This window comes from Oryzias latipes, chromosome 15, assembly GCF_053564925.1.
Source record: "Oryzias latipes strain Hd-rR chromosome 15, Olatipes_Hd-rR_3.1".
NCBI lineage: Eukaryota > Metazoa > Chordata > Actinopteri > Beloniformes > Adrianichthyidae > Oryzias > Oryzias latipes.
In genome coordinates this window covers 23,242,507-23,265,931 of record NC_136251.1, presented here as the reverse complement: position 1 = coordinate 23,265,931, position 23,425 = coordinate 23,242,507, and the positions used below count along the sequence as shown (strand labels likewise).

General features: G+C 37.5%; 1 protein-coding gene across 29 annotated transcripts in view; it reads left to right on the top strand.

The window, feature by feature from the left end:
* kcnma1a (potassium large conductance calcium-activated channel, subfamily M, alpha member 1a) overlaps nucleotides 1-23,425 on the top strand; it is a 155,872-nt gene that overhangs the window by 54,157 nt on the left and 78,290 nt on the right. For all 29 annotated transcript variants that reach the window (XM_078931833.1, XM_078931852.1, XM_020709540.3 and 26 more), the window contains one exon: nucleotides 16,882-16,943. In XM_078931833.1, the coding sequence (XP_078787959.1) occupies nucleotides 16,882-16,943 (62 nt within the window). The remainder of the gene's footprint in view (nucleotides 1-16,881; nucleotides 16,944-23,425) is intronic.

Genomic DNA, 23,425 nt, shown 5'->3' with positions numbered 1-23,425 from the left:
ACGGTGCATGTCTTTTGCTGCATGAAGCAGAGGCTGCCTCCTTTTCTGTCACACATACATTAGCAGGTCTGAGTCACACAGAGTGAGAGTGGGAGTGAAGGGATCAGAGGAGATGGGGATGACTGCTTCACAACCTTTGTTTTCTGTGGTGGACAGGTTATTACTGCAGAGGCATTGGTTGTGGAAGATGGATGCATTTTTTCCCTGCTCCTTCTAAAAACTGACCCTGAAGACAATAAGAGGGAACAGCCACACATTGTCCTCAGTGATAAAACACCTTGCTTTATTGTGCAGGTGATGCCCCCCACCTCAGTGCTAGAAAAACATTCAGATTTGTTTAGAAAATGCTGCTGCCATATTTGGGCTTCTAATTGCTTATCAGAGGAGTCAGCGCAGTAGGGACCATCTGCTAAGCCAGGTTTCAGATCCGTTTACCCCCGCTGGGATTCTGTTTCCTGGGATGGGACAGCCACACTGTGTCCCTAAAACACATCACCTCTAGCAGCTTGTCACTTACTGCTCACAGTTTCCATGAGATCATGGTGGGATGATTGCAGTTGATGTAAGAGGCAAAGGAAAGAGAAGATCCAGGAGGATTACTCTGTTGGGACAGGTGTGAGTGAGATACGGAGGGACTATGATAAAGATTTCTGCATACCCTTTGAAGCCACGACAGGCTATCTTTCTTTTACTTAAATACTCTTGATTAGATTTAATCATCAATTAACTATTTAATCTAAGATATTTAGCAAATATAACATGGTTAAGTCTTTCATGTGAGTAAATTAAAGAACAGAAGCCCTTTTTTTTGCCTATTCTTACTGATTCCTATTAGGAGTGATGACAAGGTGCTAATTAAACGGTTTGTTTGAGGGTAAATATGACAGCATCTCCTCTACGTCACAAGTAGTTACCACACGCATGACAAAGGTACGTTCCATTTTCAAGACGTCCTTTAAGGTGGCACAAGCCACAAGGAAACTGCAAGACACACCTTTGCTCCCTCTAAAATGCGACCCTCCTCCGGCCCGGACACCCAAAAACCTGCAGCACACGTACCATGTCTCTGAAGCTGGGGTGGGCAAACTTTTTGACTCACAAAGGATTCTAAAATTTGACAAAAGGGCCTGACCAGGAGCAGATGCATGGCGTGTGTTGGTAATCAACCTCATAAGAGAAAGAAATAACATGAAATCTGAAAGATTCTGCTTTAGTTTTTAGATTAAAAAAATCAATATATATCCTTAAAAACAGAACATTATAAAGTTTTAATTTCAAAACTGTGGCCTGTGTTCTAATTTCAGGGCCAATTGCACCAATTGGTTGATGTCCCTCAAGGAAAAACGTTAATCTAAAGAAATTATTTGTTCATGTGGTGTAGGAAGGATTGGAAAAAGGACTCAGAAAACGCGCATGAACGGAACAGGAAAACTATTCTTCCGACATCAAATGAAGGCAGCATAAATTTCTGCACTAAAACAAAGGTCAGTTTATTTGTAGTGCACCATCTATGGGGACACACCAGATTACAGGGAAGATAAACCCCTATAAAGGATTATCAATGTAATTTATTCCTGTTTGGTATGGGACGGCATTTGGTCCCCGGGCCGTAGTTATTCCACCCCTGCTCTAAAGCATTAGTTTCTGTTACAAGCTGTATAATTTTAAATTCATACTCTCATGTTCCTTTCCATGTGTGTTTTAGTATAACAAATCAAAGGACACCACTCCTCTGTACCCATGTATGATCGGAATGTAAATTGATTTTGAGTGTCTTTTTTTTTTAAACTGAAACAATTCATTGAAAAAAGATCATTTGTTTATTTTAATTGTTGGTTACTTACATTTACATCTTGGTTGTAAAGGTTTTTTTGAACAACAACACATTTCTGTTTCCTTGGTTACATTTCTCATACAGATTGAAATGAAAGAGTTTCTCCCTTTTTCTGTATTTGTTGGAGTGTGTTAACCTTTTGCTGGAAGGACTGTGATAACACCTCGCAAGGAATGTGGAATTAATAACACCTAAGATGGGGAAGTGGAGCATAAAACCAATGCCAATGACCATTTTCTCCCCCAGTGACAAATCTTTAAACCTGAAAATAAATATGCTAAGGGATAAGTACGTAGCACTACAATTAAATGTAAATGTATTATCTTTAATATTGCATGTAATTCTGTATTAGCTGTGTGAGATGTTTGTATGAGTTTGGTGAAAGCAGCTGCCGGGGTGTTTGTTGTGACACCTTTACCCCTCATGCTGATGGGTTAAGGTCACTAATGTGTTGAGATCACTCATGGCGGGTTCAGGGCATCCTTCCTCCACCGTGACAGAACAGGAAAGCTCATGATTGGATGTGGCAGAAAGCAAACACAAGCAGAATGCTCGAGAACCGAAGGAAAAACCGAATACCGATGGAGTTTCATTTTTTTGTGCCTCATCAGAAGTTTCTATATTTTTAGCAAGAGAAAGTGGGCTTTGACACGGATGATAAACTCCTCATTAACCTTTGGGAAATTAAATGAAACCCTGATTTAATTAGATTAAGATAATGTCACCAATGCATCTCCTCTGGAATGAAACCAAGTGTCTCAAAAGAGACACCACAATGGCACGTAGATTGTTAGACAAAGATATATGTAAGGGTTAATGGCCTCCGAAGTATGCATTATCACTTTTTAACGCATGCCGTAGAAGCCTAAACCGTCTGATCCGTGCGTTAAAAAGTGATAATGCATGCTTCAAAGGCCATTAACCTGCTTATAACCATGGTCACTTACAAAAGAAATAAATAGTAACCAGTTTTTAGTGCTTAATTCTTGTTTTTTTCCAATTTCGATCGCTTTTCTCACTATTTGTTACGTGATGCGCCGTACCACGTAACAAATAGTCCGCGTCACGCCGCACCACCGCTGCAGTCAAGACTCTGCAAAATAGCGGAGGACGGTGCGTTAAAAAGTAATAACCGTACACTTCTTCGGCCAGTAACCCTTACTTAATGAACACCCAGCAGCCAATCAGAATCGAGTATTCACCCGGACCATGGTATAAATATATATATATATGGAGGCAGCATATATGAAACATTCTTGAATCATTTGGATCATAGTTGATCTCTTTGTCTGGTTGGAAAGAAAAATAACATTAGTAATTCAATGTCTGACGGGGCCTGGCTGCTTCATCGAGTCGCCAAATACAGTATGACATGTTTCTGGGGAAGATGAAAGGTTTGGTGAAAATTTGTAATAAGGATCTCACAAAGTAATTGCTCTGCAATAGAAATGCAGCTAGTGTGATAAAATGTTGATATTATTCACATTGGCAGAAGTGATTTATGCTATGATTTACGGTATATAATGGGATTGTGTAGCAGTAACTGCTGCCTGGGCAACTGTGTAGTGACCTGAATTTATATTTTGGTCTTTGGACCACAGGCAGATTAGGATAACTTTTCAGTATTCACACAGTGAACTTTGATTTCTCCCTGTTTTAGAACCTCTTTTTGGGAACAAATCCCCTCTTCAGAAATAGTTGTTGCATGATCTAAAAATGGAGATCAAATATGAATTTTCCCTCCAGTTATTCACATTTGGTCAGGGGTGTCCAAACCCTTTGCAAAAAGCGCCAGATTTCGTGTGTCAGGCTGCGTGTGTGAGGGCCATTCAGCCTGACATTGTACCAAAACTATTCGGCCTGCAATAACCATTCGGGGTCCTTTCTACTGAGGATGACGTCACACTACGGTGGCCCCAATTGGACAAACTACATAACGTCCAGATCTGCTTTGCTCTACATATTTTCATTTCATGTTTCCTTTTGTAACCTAAAGTTATTTTCCCCTCATAAGTTGTGTCTGACATTATTCTTTGTGATGTTTATAGAGAGATTTTGCAACAACCCACTTTGTAAAAAGATCTGTGGCTGTTAGAATGAACCGGCTGCTCCACACAAGCGAACCGTGTCTCTGAGCAGAGCAGCTGTAGTCTCATAGCTTCGTGTTCGAAGGCAGGGAAGGTGCTCTGTTATAGTGTTTGGTCCGGAGAAGGGTTCGGACCGCCGTCCGTTCTGCTTCAAATGCACTTAATAATAATCATAACAATAATAAAAGCACGTTTAGAAGATATACTCGCTCTGTGTCGGAGTTGCTTGTTTATAATGGACCGCATAAGATCTTCTTCTAGTATCGTAATTTCTCCAGACCAATCCCTATCTGACACGTCATCGGACCAACGCACAGCCAATCACGTAATGTGATGTCAACATTAGTCCCAGGACCCCGAAGGACCCCAAACGGTTGTTGCAGGCCGAATAGTTTTGATAACTACACCGGACTTTGGACATGCCTGTTATAGGTTATATTTACAAAAAAACAAGTTATTTTAACTAAAAAAAGGGGGGTTTGATTGTTTGTTTGTTTGTTTAACAAAAGTTTCAACAAGAACTTTTTAAAATCTCAGAGGATTTGTCCTCTGCTCTTTATTTTTTCTTAAGCTTTATGTGATACAAGCAGGAAAGAGAGGAGGTTTAATCTGATAGCCGCCAGATCACATCTGTATCTGGAGTTCAGGAGGTCTTAGTGCTGCTGGATATCTTGTCTTTTTTAGCAACAGCTTTGGACAAAAGCTTCTTTCAGGTTTTACACACATTTGTGTGTATTATTCCCGCGAGCACAATATCCATTTCATGCCTTGGGGGACTTTCTTTAAATTTGGCTGCGACCTCATGTCTGTCTTGTTGGCACAGATTGTCAGAAAAAGCAAAGAAACTTCATTAAAAGACTCATCAATGTAGTCTTAGTCTAAAGGACAAACTTGAAATGACTGACAAAGGTTGAGCATATTGTTAGGACAATTAGTAACATATACGGTAAGTGGTGCAAAGTATGACAGAATTAACATAAACTTTTAGTAAAATTAAAAAAAGATGGTGTCATATTTACATTCATGTAAAGCTGATCCCCCGTATGATTGTGGTAGATGATAGATTATGTGATCCATAATGTGTGCTAAATAATTTTTCAAAACCTTTTGGTATTTAAAATTATTTTGAGTGTCCTTAAAATGTCACAAATATTCTGGTATGAATAGTTTCTTGATGCTTTTAAAGTGTTACATAGATTTTTCTTTCTTAGGTAAAAACTTTTCCAACTCAAGTCCAGTTAGCTGTATGTTTGTGCAGCAGTGAGTCAGACATTACATCAGCACAGACATAGTCATGGAAACTACTATAATAACCCCACAATGCTATGTTTGAGTTTGTCTGAGCCCATAACCCCTGCAAAAACAATGACTGCACAATCACGCATGCTTTATATTATCAGGCTGCTTCATTCTAAATTTAAAGCAGATTTTGACAATGTCATTATTACATTTTTTAGTAGGTTAGTTTATTAAAGTCCCACGCCAATCATCTTTTATTTACGATTGTTCCGATTTTTTTAGCCAAAATCAAAAAAACGTGTCATTTTCTAGAACAGAGTTTCTGCCCTAGTTAGTTAGAAATTTGAGTTGTGGATGGAACTGTTGGGGTAGTGTAAGACTTCCCACACTTCCCATCATGCCTTTGTTTGAATACTCTCCCAGTAGCTTATAGTTCCTTACAACCCCATCCTAACATTACCGGTGCAACAAAAATAGTGAGCAATATCGGATATATCCAGCTGTACAGTTTTGAGCAAGAGGTAAGGAAACTTCTCGCATGAGGAAACAAAGACGTACATGGATCTGTTTGTCTGCAACAGGATGCATCAGAATGGAGTGGAGCAGGGAGTGGCATTTTGTCATCTGCTCTTGATTCACAACAATGTGAATAAAGAAACAGTCAGAAATACAGTTTTAATCTTAATTTTATTTAAATATGTCCTCCACTGTGAGAAAAATGCCAGAAGACCATTTTGAAAACACTAAAAACACAACTTTCATTGAAGTGGATCTTTAAATATAATTTTTATTATGGTACTTTGAATGTATCAGTCTCAAGTCCTCGAGGATTTAGCCCTTAATCAAGGTCTTCATCTTGTTGACATTTATAAGTCATGCCATCATGACTTCTAGTTGACCTAAATTCAAGTCTCCATTTCTTGACTGTAGTGGATACTTGTATTTTTTTTTTTAAGTTCTGTCATACTACTGAAAAACATCTCTGACCTTCCCTCCTCTTGTTTATTCTATTCTAAAATAAGCAAACAGTCAAGGTTATATATAAAATAAAGGGATGTTTTTGTTATCCATGTACTCAGATAATTGCTTTTTAAGAAATGTATCTGTTTGTAGAAAACATTATGAGGAAACTGTGTGGTAATTACAAAGTTTACAACGGATATGAAACAGCAAAACATCCTGGTGATGCTGCTGTTGCCATGGGAACCAGGGATGATGCTCTGCAGAGACAATTTCCCTACGTTTATAGGCCAGTGGAAAAACAAAATATAAAATCACATATAGTTTAGTGTTAATTTGAAAACTGATGTGTGTACAAGAGTAGGTGATGAGTAAATCTGATCTCCGCTGACAATGAAACATCCCTTTGTCTGTTTATATTCCTGAGTAGATCCGTGCATTACTATTTTTATTTGTCAATTTCTTTCTTGAAAATGCTTTCTTGAAAATGTAAAATTGTGCTGCGAGTAAATAAATAGGTAAACAAGTGCTCTATTACTTTTTGTTCAGCCAGTCATACTTTATTGCAGAAAATCAAAAATAACTGCCCTCCCCCCCATTTTTTTAAGGAAGATTTTCCATTTACAAGAAATTCTCCTAATGGGTTTGTTTGTTTTGTTTTGATTGAACGTGACTTTAAACTGACTGACTGAGAGTCAAATGTATGTGCTTGTGTTACCCATCAAGTAAAAAGGATATTTAATCCATTCTTCTGGGCTGCAGCACCCAGGGCATCCTCATGGATTCATCATTAATCACTTTAATATTGCTCCCAGTTAGCATCAGTGCAACACATGGACAGTCGCATTTTACTAAAAATAATGCCGCCCTCTAGCATTCATCAATATGCATAATTGATATATTTTTAATGCAACGCTGTGGCAGCAGATTTTTTTTTATTAGATTTGGAATTCTGCAGGAAAGCTCCAGTTTTACCCCCCCCAAAAAAGAAGAAAAAAAGAAAAATCCTGTATTTAATGAGTGTCAGGTGGAAAATTATTAAGGTGGGTGAGAGATTCCCTCTCAACTGCTGTCAGCAGCTCTTTGCAGTCCCGTCACGCGCCCTCTCTCATCATCTATCTGCTGACATGATGTTAGTGGGGGTCCTTCCTCCTGTCTCATGGACGAACGTGCACACAAAGGTTGTGCACAGGCTAACGTTGAAGGCTCATGTGTGCGCTTGCACGTTAAGAAGGTAAAGATGTGCACGCAGATGCAGACTTGCTGTGGCATTTAAGCCCTTGCTGTGCCTTAGAGGACATGCTCTAATATTCTCCATTGCTGTAGCATGCCTCCTTGTCAGCAGCGCTCCCTTGCTCTCATTCTGTCTCTGCCACAAGCCATTTTCTACCACATCTTAATGCTTCGAATGTACCGCAGGGGGTGAGGGGCTCTCTCCAATTTTCTTTCATCAGTCGGTCTCCTACCATCATCACCTTCACTTTTTTATCCCCAGCTTTTTTCTCCTATTCCTTCTCCGTCCCCTTTCTCAAGGTCGTGGCCATGCTGTTCCTTGAAAAGCCTGCCATTAGACAGATGATGCTGGTGCAGTCTGCCCTTGCAGTGTCTGGATGCCTCACACATTACAGATTACCCCTATGATGGCTTTATTTAGATGTTATATATATTTTTTCTGCAAGACCGTTGTACTTTTTTTTAATATATTGTGTCATTGAGAAGCTTTTATGTAGGAATTGTTTCGACACGTTGTCCTTTGCACATGCCACAGACCCCCCAATGCTCTCCACTTCATCTCATGCTGACAGATGCTCATTTTAGAAGCTGTCAGACCTGAGAGGCTTTCCTTCATAATGACCCCCTTCCCACTTGCTCCCCTGTCAATCGCCGTTTCTGTTGCTAGGTGCAACAGTATTTGGGCATCTGTTAGTCTAAGGCCATAAAGGTTAAATGAAGCCATTTCACACAGGACAGAAACATCCTGTTAGGATTTATGAGTACATTTCTTTTCAGGTGGGAGAAAAGCAAATCAACTTATTTCCAGTTTGAAAATCTTCTTTTTTTGAAATACTGCTTTCATTTTGAGCTTCATGCCTTTCTTTATCCATCAGATTTAGAAGCATGCAGCTGTAAAACCTGCCTCCTCTAACAAACAGTGACTGTTTAAAACCTTTTCTTATGTTTTCATCACTCCTTATTTGTGCTCATTTGAAAAAATATGTTATTACTTTTCAACCAGAAGATTAGACATTGTCGACAATTTTTTTTTAAATGAAGAATGGTGAGATTAAATCCAGACTTCAGTTTCATGAACATTGGCTTCTGCTGCTAACTGGAAGTACACACTGCATTATTCAACTAATACGATTTAGTATTATATTCTCTGCTTTTAATATAGCTGAATGTCTTAAGATACGTTCACTCCACCCTCGGAAAAGAACATTCAAGCGGCTGCTTCAAATGAAAAGTCTATGAAAACTTGCTTATATTAGTGTTTTGGGCTTATGCGTATAAAATTCTAACCCTAACACTTAGCTGTGCATGTTTCTATGACCGTTTTCAGGCTCTACGTACAAAATGTGCGGCCATTTAAAGCGGATTAAAAAACAAACCAAATCAAACTTTGACCAATCAAAGACTCCGATTTGGCACCGATGTATGTGTGGCAACTGTTTGAAAATTGAGAAGAAATGAATACTTGTGGTTTGTGCCCGGCTGGAATTTTAGGGCTGTGAAAAAAAAACAACCTAGGAGCAAGATTTGCATTGCTTTGAAATTTTGCACCAAGTTTGCCAATGTAGGAGGCGGACATGCGGTAGTAAACAGTAGCAAAATAAGAAAAAGATGAAGATGAATTCCCTCCCCGCTTGTCCAGTATGAAAAACATGGGGGCTAAATGGACGTCCAAGAAGTGGCGTTTGCACGTTCTTGAGCACACATCACATGCCCAGAGATTCAAAGTGAAGATTAAAAAGAAGTCTCTTAATATTGACTACAATAAAGACAACAAACATTTTAGAAACCATGAATTCTAAATCTGTCTGATGAAACACACATTAAAGAGATCCATTTGTGATTTTTCCCAAAAGTTCTTTGTTTACAATCTTTACAGACTAAAAAAATCCACTGAACTTACATTCTTTGGTTAAACAAGGTTGATTCAATATTTTAAGTAATTCATTGTAATGTTTAACTACCTGTGTGAATTATTCGTAATAAGCAAAAATGTAAATGGAAGTAAATGGAGTTTATCATATTAAGTATCATGCTATTATCTCAACAAATTATATTTGTTCTTTTGTGCTTTCTATGAACAAAACTACAACACTTAATGTATGACATATAGAAGCTGATGTTTATCCCTTTACCTGCCTGCTTTTATATTTAACCCTTGTGCTATCCTATAACCCCACCCTAACATTGACGTGTTCTCCCTACCATGACAAAGGTGGATAAAGGTGAAGAGGATTTCATGTAATCCATGGACATCACTGAAGATCACAAATCATTGAAGAAAAAAGTTCAGCGCACTGTCTAGTGGGTCTAGATGACCCAACTACCAATGTTATAGTGCCTAGGATAGCACAAGGGTTACAAACATTGATTATGTGTTATGGGTAGCACTGTGGTGCATTGGTTTGCACTCACAGCGAAAAGGCCCTGGTTCAAATCGCGGATGGGTTCTTTTGTGCTGAATTTGCATGTTCTACCCATGCACAAATGGGTTTTCTCTGGACTTTCCGGCTTCCTCGCAATTCTAAAAACATGCTCCATTGGTGAATCGGTGACTCTGATTTGCCACTAATTCTTTGGAGTTACAATAGCCTGTATGGATAGATGGATGGAGGGATGGATGGATGGATGATTGCGTGTATTACAGAGCCATTGATCTATTTTTTTAATGGTTGGGTTGTTAAAAAGGTTGAGTCCACCAGACAAAAATCTGTATCTTTAGGGTCAAACGGCATCACTGATCTGATCAAAAGGAACAATTGTAATGAGGGTCACAATGATTCCTACATTTCTTTTTATCAGCCATCACTTTGGAATAAAGAAGAATAGACCTTTAAAAACTACATAGATAAATAGTAAGTAAAGTCAACATTACCTTACATTTACAAAATACCTAAAATCTTTTTGATGTCACAAAAATACCACATATCACCAATCAAAGCTACAACTAAAAAAGCAAAAGCTATATTTAGTCACAGGTTTTTATTATTTGCTTTGTACATTTTCACAGTTTTGCTGCACAGCATATTCTTTTTAAGGATGCATGACAGAAGGTTTTTTTTTGACGGACAGGTGGGTGTGCTTACACTAGTCCTTCATTCACCTGGCCCTTTTCCCAGAGAGAGCGACTCCAATGAACTTGAGCACTAACACAAAAGGAGCTGGCTGTGGGGAAATCGGGCAGCAGAGAATATGATAAGAGAAGAAGAGACAGGACTCTGTTGCTGTGTGCATCACAGACAGCCTCAAGTCTTTTCCCTCTTCCACACCAACCTGACAAATCAGATATAAAAACTGAGTTATCTTAAAAATAAGCTAGCACATATAGCGTCCAATGAAAAGAAATCAAGCTGACAGATGAGATGTATCAAGTGAACAGACCTCTGAGACCCCAACACAGGGAATATTAAATACAAAAAATGTATAATATTTTATAAGTGATTTCAAAGGGGCTGATTTTGTTCTGACTTACCGTCAATCATCTGTTTTGTTAACACCAATCCATGCAGATTCTTGAATGTGCGTTTAGCCCATGGTGTGCACATCCGCTTCCTACAGTTGGAACAGGCCTAGTGCAAAATGTCAAAGTGGTGCAAATCTCATTAATCTTGCTCCAGGCTTTACTTTCACAGCTCTATTCCGATACATGAAAGACTTTGTGTCGTATAATTCTGGGCTGGGCACAAACCGCAATTACTTTCTTCTCTATGATCAATTTTCAAACAATTGGCACTTCCATGAATTAAAATGGACACCACCCATACATCACTGGTCTGTACGGATCTATAATTGCTGATTGTATTGTTTTGTGTATTATTCTTGCTTTGATTGCTTAAAATCAAATCAAATCAAATGTCAACATTTGACCTGGTTTAACTTTCAACATATGTTTAATGACTGCGCGTTTTGTATGTTGAGCCCAAAAAATTGACCCAAAGAACTTGCGTAGAAACGTGTGACTGCAAGAGTTTTGAATGCAGAAACCCAAAACGTGCATTTATGGGCATTTCCATAGACTTTTGAAGGTACCTACACACCGGCCAAGAACCCTCAACATGCAGTTTCCTGAACTGAACTGAACAGTCGATGATGTTCACAGAGCGGACATACAAAGAGGAGCAGTGTTTTGAAAAGAATGCTACCCACAAATCTGTTTTCCTCATTGGTCACAGTTCAGCATTGATCCAATTTAGGAGATGCAAGAAGTTCAACCGGTTGAACTTCCAGCACAGAATAAATGAACACCCGTTTTGTATGTAGAGCCCGCAACCGGACTTAAAAACTTAGCATTCAAGAGTTTGGAAAACAGAAGTCTGAAATTCAGGTTAGACCTTTCATTAAAATTAGCCACTTGACCGTGAGTCGACGTGGCCGTTGTGTACAGTAGGTACTGGTACTACCATTGGAAGTGGTCACTTGAACATGCGTTGCTGAGGGTGGCATGAACGTAGCTGGAACTTTTAATTGCTCCTAGCAGACTTCAAAACTGATTCATTTCTTTTTACATGATCTTGCCCCTCTGATAAACACAAGATTTTAAAACTTCAGACTTTTTTGCCTGGAATTTCCCCATCATTTTTTATACTTTAAAACTATTAGTTCCTGAGTAAAGGTGTAATTGGAAAGAATTTGATGCCTCGTTCTATAAGGACAGTACTTTGGCTTCTAAAGGGTCCTTTATGCCATTATAAGGTTTCTTTAGAGGCTTATTTAGAAAAACAAAAATATACACACTACACCATACAATTACAAAGTTAGCTAAAACAGTTTTGTAAAGAAGTCTGATTGTGTGCTGGCATCACTGGTATCGCTGCTTCAGAGGGAATTGATATGCTTGTGAGGAATTTCTTCTCTTACTAAGTGTAGGTCTGTGTTCTCTGTTGGGTTGTTCAGTGTGTCAGTTGAATACAGAGTGTTTTTTTTTTTTTTTGAAGGAATGTCAAATCCTATGCACATCTGGGTAGCTGTCGTCTGCCCCCTGCCATCTGGGCCCAAGGGAAAAGGGGAGAACAGGGTGTGTTCTGCAATGTGGATGTATGCCATCAAAGTTTAATGGAGGCTTCATTTCTTGACGCTCCCCCAGATAAAGGCTGAAATCTTGTGCGCTAGCATGTGATTGCATTTTGGGTCAAAGTCTGCATTAACACCGTGGTTTGTGAATGATGGCACTTGACTTGAAAGCAAACGCCTTCAATCGATGTTGATGCCTGCTCTGCAGTGCAATGTGACAAGATGGTAAATGAGGAAAAGCTCCATTTTGGCGTTTTACGGACAAACAAATTGATATAAAAAAATCTGTAGGATGTGTGAATGAATATTTACTGAAAGCAGCTGTTGTCGTTTGCCTCAAATCTACTTTTACTTTTCATACTGTATGTTGGCAGATTAAAACACAGAAACAGTGCACTGGTTTAGCTGATCTTTTTCTTTGCTGTGGATGTCTGAAATCCTCTCTGGCTGATGCATCAATCAGACATTTTGGAGCTCTAGAACGAGCCTGGCCAGATTAATTAAGAAGTTTAACACAGTTTCACAGTACTGGCAGCCATTTTTTTACATTTTTTGACATCCCAGTAAATACAGACATCTCATTTAATAAATTTTTTGCATTTAATAAGTCAGAATGACTGGTAGATAGACAAATTGCCATTTGTTGTAATTTGGGATTAATTAAATCCGATACCAGAAAATTCATGTATTTAGTCCCTGTTTGATTGTTTTTTAGTTGACATTTTTTAACCTGAAGGTACATTTAAATTGATTAGGGTCCTACATTAGAATTAAATTAGAATGTTTCACTTCTAAGTGTTTTTCTTTTTAATTCTCCTATTTTTAAATATCCCAATGGATTGTAACTTTCTTATTCATCAAATTTCCTAGTCCTTACAAACCACCCCAAGCTCTAAGATCCAAATATGGATTTTAAACCAAAAGTCCCAGAAATATATATTTTTTCTGTTGCATGATTCTTCAGTCATATTTATTGACATTTGCCAAAAACAAGGAACTTTCAATCAGGCAAAAAAATGAATAAATAAATAATAAAAATAAATATATTTCTACGTCTTATAGATTTGTTTTGCACTTTCTTACCTTGACACTCACCATCTTTGACTTTTATATCTGAATCTTTGTCTCTAAAATAAAGTCTCTATCCTGCATGTTATTATAGTTGGCATCACCTGTCCCTGAAAGTCCTAGCTTCATAACAGGGTGCACTGAAAGGACATAGGAAGTTGTAACACGCAATGTTAGCTGCAGGAGGAAGCCAAGTACAAAATACAGGCTTAGTTTCAGGCCACTTCCACAGCCAAGCTCGTTGGCCTTTCAAAGTTCTTTAGACTGCCAAAGACACTGAGAACGGCAGCCTCCCGCATGTGTTTATATGTGTTAGTTATTATGTGTTTACAATTCTAATGGTGTCATGTGAGACCTGCCACCTTTGGGCCGGCTTGCACAACTGAAATTTGAGACCTGGACACATTAGAGTTCACTCACATCCACAGAGTACACCCGCATTTGTCACAGGCCGCTTTACTCTTGTAGCCCTTCCAGCGTGACTGCTGAAGAGCTCCTCGGAAAACATCTGACAGTTACAGCTTGGCACTTTAAATATAGACAGCAATACACCAATGAGACACTAAACGTCTAGAGATGCTCCATCGACAAGAACCAGTAAAAAAAAAAAAAAGTTACTGACACACATTTCAGGTTTGAATTGCGAGAGTAGGGAATAATAATAATAATGCTATTTTACTCTTATGATGGGGGAATGTTCTTAGTAAAATTCCCTTTTTTTTTTAAACTGTTGTGAAATTTCGTTAATTGTTGGTGAGATCTTAGATTTTGGGACACCTAGCTCTATGAGTGAAGAGTGAGGGGCAAAACAGCAGGTATAATGTTCATCTACCACCAACGTTTTTCAACCATTCTTCCTTCTGCACTGTTCTTTCTCAGTGTTTCATTTCTCTATCTATTTTTCTTTATAGGAGAAAACATAATAAATCAATAAAGTGGAGTTAAAGACCCACTCTGATAACCCTTTTGGTCCAAGCAAACGAGAGAGTGTAAACCGTTGACTGTCAAAACAATAGACAGCTCAACCACTCCTTTCTCGTGTTCCCAAAATAGAAAGTACCATTTTTTCCTGATAGGGGCGCCACTATGTTGAAACCAGTCGACAGTGATTGGTTCGAGTTGCTCTGAGTCATTTATCTATGGCAACTACTGTTGCCATTGCCATAGAGATGATGAATCAGAGCAACTCGGACCAATTACTGTTGACTGGTTTCAACATGGTGGCGCCTGTATCAGGAAGCCATGGTGAGGAAAATTTGCCTTATTTCGCGAGAGCCGGAGGTAAGGAATTTTCTATGGGTAGTCAGATTTTCTATGGGTCACACCTCGATTCATCCATTGTTTTTACAGTCTATGGTGTAAACTGTTGGATGGATAGTTTGGCCAGGGATGCGACTTATACTCCAGAGCAACTTAGATACGTTTTTTACTATACTCCGGAAAATACAGTAATTTTTGTCTCTGAACATTTTTGTCTTTGAACAAATTAAAGTTTTCATGAAATGCTGCATAACTGGTCCCATAAGTGAATCAAATACCTTAGATTTCTGCATGAAACTGTAACTGAAACTCAATATATGTATATCTTCTGTAGCAGGTTTAGGGGGATTGAGTGAAAGTGACACTTGTAACTTGTTCTGGTTGTGTAGTCCCAAGGGGAAATTTCAAACCTCCAGAGACTAACCCCATGCCCTTCAAGCTTCCTCCTCAGGCCTAGCTATAGGACGAAGCTCTTGTAGCCCCAATTTAGGTGAGGGTGTATGGATTGCACTTCGTCTGGCACCTTACCCAGGACTAATTTGCCTTGGGAGATCCTACCAGGGGGGCAAAAATAGCCCCCAGGATCTCAGTGAAACTCAATCCATTTTAACCACACGATGAGGTGATGATTCATGGGTGTCTTTCAGTGGATGTGTTTTAGACATGTCCTGCTGGGAAAAGGACTCTCAGCAGACCCAAGTTTATAGGTTACATCTATCAATTGGATCAAGAATGCCTTTAAATGTCAGAGTCTAGATGCTGAAAAAGACAGTAATAGAAAAAAGGATGAGGTCTTCTTTTTAGATTTTCCTTCCCATCACCAAATTTAGAATAAAAAATATATAGGTTTTATAGATTAATGGAATACTTTCTTTAAAACAAAGGTCCAGAAGAAGTTTTTTTGTTTAAATGATTTTAAATAAATACATTTTTTAATTAAAATGGATTTTTAAGTAACCCAAAGTCATTTTATCATTTTTCTATTTGTTTTGTGTTTTAATTCATGTAAATTGACTGTATTTTTTATTTCTTATATATCTTCTTGGTTGTCCTGTCTCAAAATCAAGCCAAAATGTCTTAGAATCATAGGCTAGATGCACAACTATATACTCACTTGTTTTATTTTTTTCTGTATAGCAATTTGTATTTTATTTACCAAATTTGATTTAAAGTTAGATAAATGCCGCTTAAAAGAGAGACAAATCTTTTGTTAACTTAAGAATATTCATGGGACTGAATAGATATTTTTAATATATTTAAAACAAGATGAATCATGCACACTTTGGCAATTCTGTGATATTTGCTGCCAACCTTTTTTTTCTTTTTCTTAACTGTGGTGTCATCTTTTCTTTTCACATATCGTTACAACAGGAGTAAACTTCAGACTTTTCCTTGTCCTTTTTATGCAGAACATCCCTTCCATCAGCAAGGTTACTCTTTCCTGTAACAATACTGAGCACACAACCATTTTTTCATCCCCCATTCAAATGCCAAACTATTAAAAATGCAATAACACTGGGGTGTTTATTTATTTCTTCAGCCACAATGCATTTGATCAATACAAAGGGACATCACATGAAAGCAATCAAGCTCTCATTATCAATAATTGATGGTGCCATCAGCAGGGCTTCTTTTGTGAGTTGTTCAAATAAAAAGAGGGATCTGAGAGGAACCGTTATTCAGCCCTTCACTGGTCAGCTGTTGGAAAGTTGGGTTGACAATAAGAGGGAATGCTGATATCAAATGCCTAGATCGGAGATTGTAGCTGGACCTGTCTGTTTTTATCCAAAGTGTGGAAATAGTTAAAAAATAAATAACCCATTTGATGTTTAGGAATTATTACATGACATGATTTATATATTTATATATAAGCTGCAGTCATCATTAAGTGCACCTAATAGTATAAATATGGTACTTCTGATAACAATAATTTGCCTTCATGGTTTTCTAATTCTATTGACTCGCTTCTGCCTCCATTCAAGTCACTAACAACATATTCGACATTCATTATTTAGGGGATGCTTTTCAAAAAATGCCCTTTCACCTGCAGGGGATTGTTGCTGTCCAATTACAGATGCTATAGCTGTTATTGTGTCTGCATGTGAGAGCAGAGTTGTTTTGGTTTGGATGAACTAGAAGTCTTGAAACCCTACCTTACACAAACTCATGTATTTTCTCTCTTTCTCTCCATAGGTGGTTTTAGTCTTTGCACTGAGCATCGGAGCCCTCGGAATATACTTTATAGACTCATCAGAGTGAGTATCAATAACACTCTTGTGTCAAAGTTTGGCAAAATGGTTAGCTAAGCTGCTTTATTGATGGGAATACGTTGCATGTACGGCATTCATTGATATGCATGCTGGATCCTAATGAAGTCCTTTTCGAAACACAGCAGTCTCTGCAAAGCAAAAACACACATTCACACCCCCACAGAGACTTTATGTGCACACATACTATACAAGGGCAAAACATACATACAGCTTTGGTTTTGTCAATGGAAAGTCTAGGAGTTACCATGGAAACAGAGGTTTGTGTTGTGTATGTGCTGGAAAACCTTCTCCTTTTGAGCGCACACTAGGGTGTTGATGTTGTCAGTTCTTGGCGGGAAGTAATCCACAAGAAGCAGCCCTGGCATTTTTCCCGTTCTTTCATATCATCTTGACACAAACTGCCTTTTAAATTAATTGTTCGGTATTTTATGTTTTTGAAACATTGCTAGTAGAGATATTTTTTAAAAGAAGGTTCCTAGCTTGGCATATATTGCACAGAGACACGGTGTATTAGTTAGGGAAGAGCAGCTAAACATATTTTATGCAGTCTAATTCCCTTTAACGGACAGGGTGTGCATTTATCACGGGAATCGCTGTTGCTGCAGACACTCGAGTATGTTAACTGAAAGCAAGAGTGAGCAGGGACTCATCCATCCTTCTGCTGCAGGGATTTAAACAGGCCTTTGGCTTTGCTGGGGCACAGATTCTGCAAAACACCATCCCGGCTCAGAGTTTTGAACTCCCACCTCTTGTACGCTTTCATGCCTGTTTGCCATTTTCTATTCACCCATTAAGCCTGATTCTGACTAAATAGGTAGTCAGATCCTACATTTAAATATAACTGGAGCAATATTTGATTAAAAAAAACTTTGCAAAATGTAATATCAGTGAAAAGCCTTGGCACTAAAATCATTTTAAAAGCAATCTAAAGCAATCAAGGTTGTGATTGGTCAGCCGATCAATCAACCCAAATTTTGCCACATTTCATAAAAAGGACTAGAATAAAAGAAAAAATGTATGTAACTATAAAAGCAGCATTAGGCAAAACTCCTGTTCAGCTGACTTGACTAAACTGATGGCAATTTTTTCTGTGCTATCAAACATATTTTAGAGGCAATTAGCTTGAAATTGGTTAGATTGTAGATTTAAAAAATTTTGAATTTCTGACATTGTCTAAAAACACATTAATAAAGCAATGGTTCTGAATTAACTTAAATCTAAAGATTTCAGGAAAAAAACACTTTATTAGACTTTTTTAGTATTTTGATATGTGTTACTGGTTAAATTTAAAACATGTATATTCTTAATGTTATGTATATTATATATGCACAAATACTACATATTAGGAATGGTAAAATCCCGTTTTCTTGTGCCTTAAAATCATTTTATCTTTACATTTTCTCTGCAAATGTCTAAGATTGATCAATAAACCCCCAAATGTTTTGCTTTTCCGTCATCTTCTTGCCTTTCTTTTTTTGTGTACATTACTTGTAATGTAATGTTACTTGTAAAGTAACAAGTAGCTTGTAAAGTTTGTCTTTACTCTTATACAAAGTGTGAAATTGTGTTACTGTCCTCGTGTCTATGAGGCCAGGAGATGCTGTATGATAATCCCATGAGAAGTAAATCTAAACTGCAATCCAATTTGTTCAGTCTTATCTTTTAGAAGCAGCAGATACATTTTTTTGTGGGCCTTCATCTTCCCACCCGTTTTTACCTCAGGATAAAAATCCTCATCTGCCTTTTCTTTAAATCTTTATCTATTCTGCTGCTCTCGTGTTTTTGCCCCGTTTGCCCATGGCACTTTTTTCAAAGCAGAAGTTTGAATCAAGACACGCATTTAAACTAAAAACATGACTTATTTGGAACTAAAATGTGCCGCTGGATACAGTATAGTCTGTAGTTTAAAAAATGATGACTGGCTAAACCCAATTACAAGAGATGGAACTTTTAAACAACAACAGGATTCAATAAACAAATTAAAATATGGAAAACATTAACTAAAATGTTAAAAACTAGAAACTTGAACATGATGTAACAAAAGGAGTGAAAACAGGGCGATCTGGCTTTAAGGGAATAATGGTTCTAAATATCTAGAGCAAGTAATAAACAAAGCAGCTGAGTTGAATAAAAACTAAAGTCTGGTGTGACTGAACACAAGTGAACAATTCGAAGCAAACAACAAGCAAAGCTTGAGAAAACCATGCCTGAAAAAAACTGAAAAAAGCACCAGTCCTCACAGTTAGTAACCAAAGCAAAAGTTTGAACCCTTTAACAGTGGAGATGGCGCTGGCGTCACTTCAATAACACACGTTCTTTGACATACCATTGACACGATCAAAATCAATCAGCTGATTCTGACGCAGAGAAAATCAGCTTTTCATATCAGTTTTGCACCGATATGCAACACAATACTGCTGTTAAGTGTTGCATATCAGTGCAAAGCTGCTTTTCTCCGCTTTCGAATCTGCTGGAACACATTGCGTAAACGATTGAAGAGTCACGGTGATCAAAAGAATTTCCACAGAGCAAAAGCTCATGTGCTAAATGTTACAAATATTAATGTTTCATGTATTTCTGTATTTCAGAGTCCCAATTAACCAAAATATTTATATATTTATGAGCACTGATGTCAAAATGATATTCTGATATAGTAGTGGCAATTTCCACCTGACACTTTCCTTTTTTCTCATGCTCTCATGGTAAAAATGCTCTGCAGAAATGTCATTTTTTTCCCATTCATTTTATAATCGGTTTTATCCCTTGGGAGGTCACGGAGCTACCGGAGCCTATCCCGGCCACTTGGGGGCGAAGGCAGGGGACATCCTGGACAGGTCGCCAGTCTGTCGCAGGGCCTAGAAACGTCCTCTAAAGTCGAATCTTTTGCTAACGTTTTAAAATTCAAGGAGGGCCGATTTATTATTTACTATTATAATGGTACAAATTATATGGTACCTGAAATTATATGGTATTATATGGTAATTATATGGTAATTATTATATTGTAATAGTTATATGGTTTAATTATCTTGGTATCAATTATTTATTATTACGGTTTTATTATTATGCGTTTGTTATTCCATTTTGCATTCCAACCTGTTGTTTTTTTTGGCTGTTGGCTGAAATAAAGATCATTCTAAGCTATTTCTGAGAAAGGCAACACTAGTGGGAGGGATTGGGCTTCGGTCTCTGTGGAAATGGTGAGGAAAGACATTTGGTGGAATAAGTAAGTGCATGTGGGTTGGATCCTTGGAGGCTGGAGCTATTATGTCTATTTCAGCAATACAGCTTAGTCCCTCGGGGCGAGGGCACACATTCATACTCAATATACCTTTCTGCAGGACCGGCATCAGTTTCCCAGGAGGCTTTTGTTTCCACCTGTATGCAGGTGGGCCTTTCATGAAAGGAACGAAGAAGGCCATCTCTGTAATTGATAATTGGAAACTCCGCTAGTTAGGCACAGAGATGACAATGTTGCTGCTTTTTTAATTTATTGAAATTAATAAAGAAACTTCAATTAGTATATTTTATTGCATAGAGATTTATTATAACTAAAAAAAAAGGGCTTCTTTCATTCTCCTGCACTGCGGCTCACTTTGGCTTAGTTGCCAAACTCATGCTATTTCAGTGATGTTGTCAATGAGAGGAGACTGTGTCCTCTCCCACCTACATCTGAATCAGCTTTAATACTTCGTCCTTTCTTTTTTCTTCTCTGTGCGCCCATGAAAAAAAAGAGGAATGTAGGACAAAGTCTCAGCAGGCTTCTCTTAAAGGGATGCCTTTGTTCCTGCTCCATTTCTGTTTCTATTCTCTCCTCTCTCAACCTCACCTTGCCACACAGGCAGACTTGTGTGTGTGCACTCTTGCACACACACAAGTCACGTTGCAGAAGGACACAGGAACACAAACTTTTGCTTGTAAACTCATAATTTTTGGGAACTAAGCTGAAAGAATCCCCAATAACTAATTTCAGCAGTTTCATGGATACAATTTTTCTCCCCCTGGGTTGTTTATGTTTTTTTTCCTACACCGTGACTCCCAGTCATTTTTTTATGACTGACTGATTCCCTCGTGAAATGTCAGTAGCACATTTATACCGATCATCGGTGTTACATCACAACTAACTTTTTATGATCAGGGAGCTGCTGCCGAGCCTAACTCCAGATGGTTGCTCGTACCGCAACATCTGGAAAGCCCTCCACAAAAGGACAGGCGCTGTCATTGAATCAACTTCCTGTTTATTAATGTCAATCCCGATCCCAGTAAAGCCAATAAATAAATAAATAAGAAAGAACAACTTTCGATTTGATTTTATTAAAAAAATATATTTTTAACTTTCATATAAATTAGAAATTGTATTACTATAAAAGTCTTGTTTTGGATAATAATCTAATAAACGATCAATATCTCAACAGTGAATATTTGTTCATGTAATGTATCATGTAATTGATATTTTTATGTTTTTTTGATAAGTAAATTAAATAAACTTGGGATTTAAAACCTCTCATAGGAATTACAATCCATTTTTAAAAAGGTACAAATAGTTAACTCAATTATTAGTGGCAGAAATTAATGTTTAAACGCTTTCAAAACAATCATTTTGATGCAATTTGGCAAATCCAATACCAGGATCTGCAACCTTCAACACGTAAAGAGCCATTCTAGTTGATTTACTGACTGCAACCCAGTAGGAGGCGCAAATACTTGAAAATAAAAATTGAAAAATTGATTTATGATTTTTCATAATGAAACATAAATTTGCACTTATTTTAACTTTTGATACTTGATCAAATTTTGCTATGAAGATTTTTGAAACAGTGTTTTGTTTATTTTACTAATATAGTATTTTATCAATCATACATGACTTTTATAAGTAACATAATCTGCATATATTTTGGATAAATGATCTGCATTTGACATGTTAATTTCTAAAACAGTCATTCTTTCATAATAATTTAAGTAATTCATTTTTGTCATGTGCTTTATTGATATTTCAGGATTCTTAATTCTGTCTTATAAAAGCTTGGAACCGGATAATGACCCATCATGTAATAAAATGGTTACGGTAGAACAGGGGTAGGATTATATCAGTTCGCTTCCTTCCACTCCCTTTCAAGCAATATTTATTAATATGTCTAATTATCCTTAGTTTGATTCGTCATTGTATGAATGTACAACTGATGATTGTATTGTTTTTGTGTATTATTCTTATTTGATTGCTTTAAATAAACCATTTCATATCAAATCAGATCAGATCAAAATACTATCTTCATTCTTTTGAAAGTAAGATACTGAGTAATATTTATGTTAATGTTTGTATTAGGATGAATATAAATTAATGTATTGTTTTGGGTTTTTTTAATAACTAAAATGCCAAAGATTTTTTTTAATCGAAATATGTAATAGTGCATACTGCATCTTTTGATAGAGATTCACATGACTTCCTTTCAAAATAAGACTCCCTATACCACATAGGTACATTTCAATGCAGCAAATGTAGTAGTTGGTAGTCTGATGTCAGCTGTGGTTTTAACATATTAAAATATTATGCACAGTTTATTTTATCCTTGTTGGTGCATCCATCCATCCATCTCCTTCTGCTTATCCGGGTCGCGGGGGCAGCAGTCTAAGCAAAGATGCCCAGACTTCCCTCTCCCCGGCCACTTCCTCCATCTTAGACAGAAATTCATAAAGCTAACACATCTAAAAAATCTAAACTAATGACCTTTAATGGATTTTTTGGACCATAAAGCTTAAAATCATTAAACGTTCTTCAACAATAGACAGTATAAGCTGACTGACTGACCTCAAATTGATTTAGTGTGTCTACAATTTGTTTTTGTTTCTCTTTGAATAAATTATGATATGAAGCTGTGGAGTAAACTTCTGATGCTTTTTCATCTTTTTTCTCTTCCTCCGGTGGAGCTGTCTTTTTTTAGCATCATTTAATGAAGTGTAGTTTGCTTCAGCAATGTGCTATTTTCATTCACAGACTGCTACAGACCAAAGCAGTAAAATGCTTGTAGCAGGAGGTGAGTCATTTACATGAAAATTTGAGTCATCTATTTTTAGCTTCTCTGAAGAGCTTATATTTGTCCACTACCCTCTAAGGTTCTTAAGTGTTTCTTAGCTTAGCATGGATCAGAATCAGTCTCTTAAGACAATTATCAGACCTTCTTTCAGTCCTAAGATTCCTTTTTTTTTTCCCCCCCGCCACTTATGCTTGTATATGCATCACACTTGAAAGGCTTTTTGAAGTGTTTGCACACTAAATATTGAGATGTACAGCGTGTTATAACACATGATGCTCAGAGATGTACTGGAGCAGGAAGACATTTTTGCGGTGAGAGAAACGACACAGATTTGGTGAATGTTGCTCTGTCAAGCAATTAGCAGTCAGTCAAGTGGGCAGCAGAGTATTGTTTTTGTTTTCTCACGGGACAACCTTGCTGTTGCTCCTTATCCAAG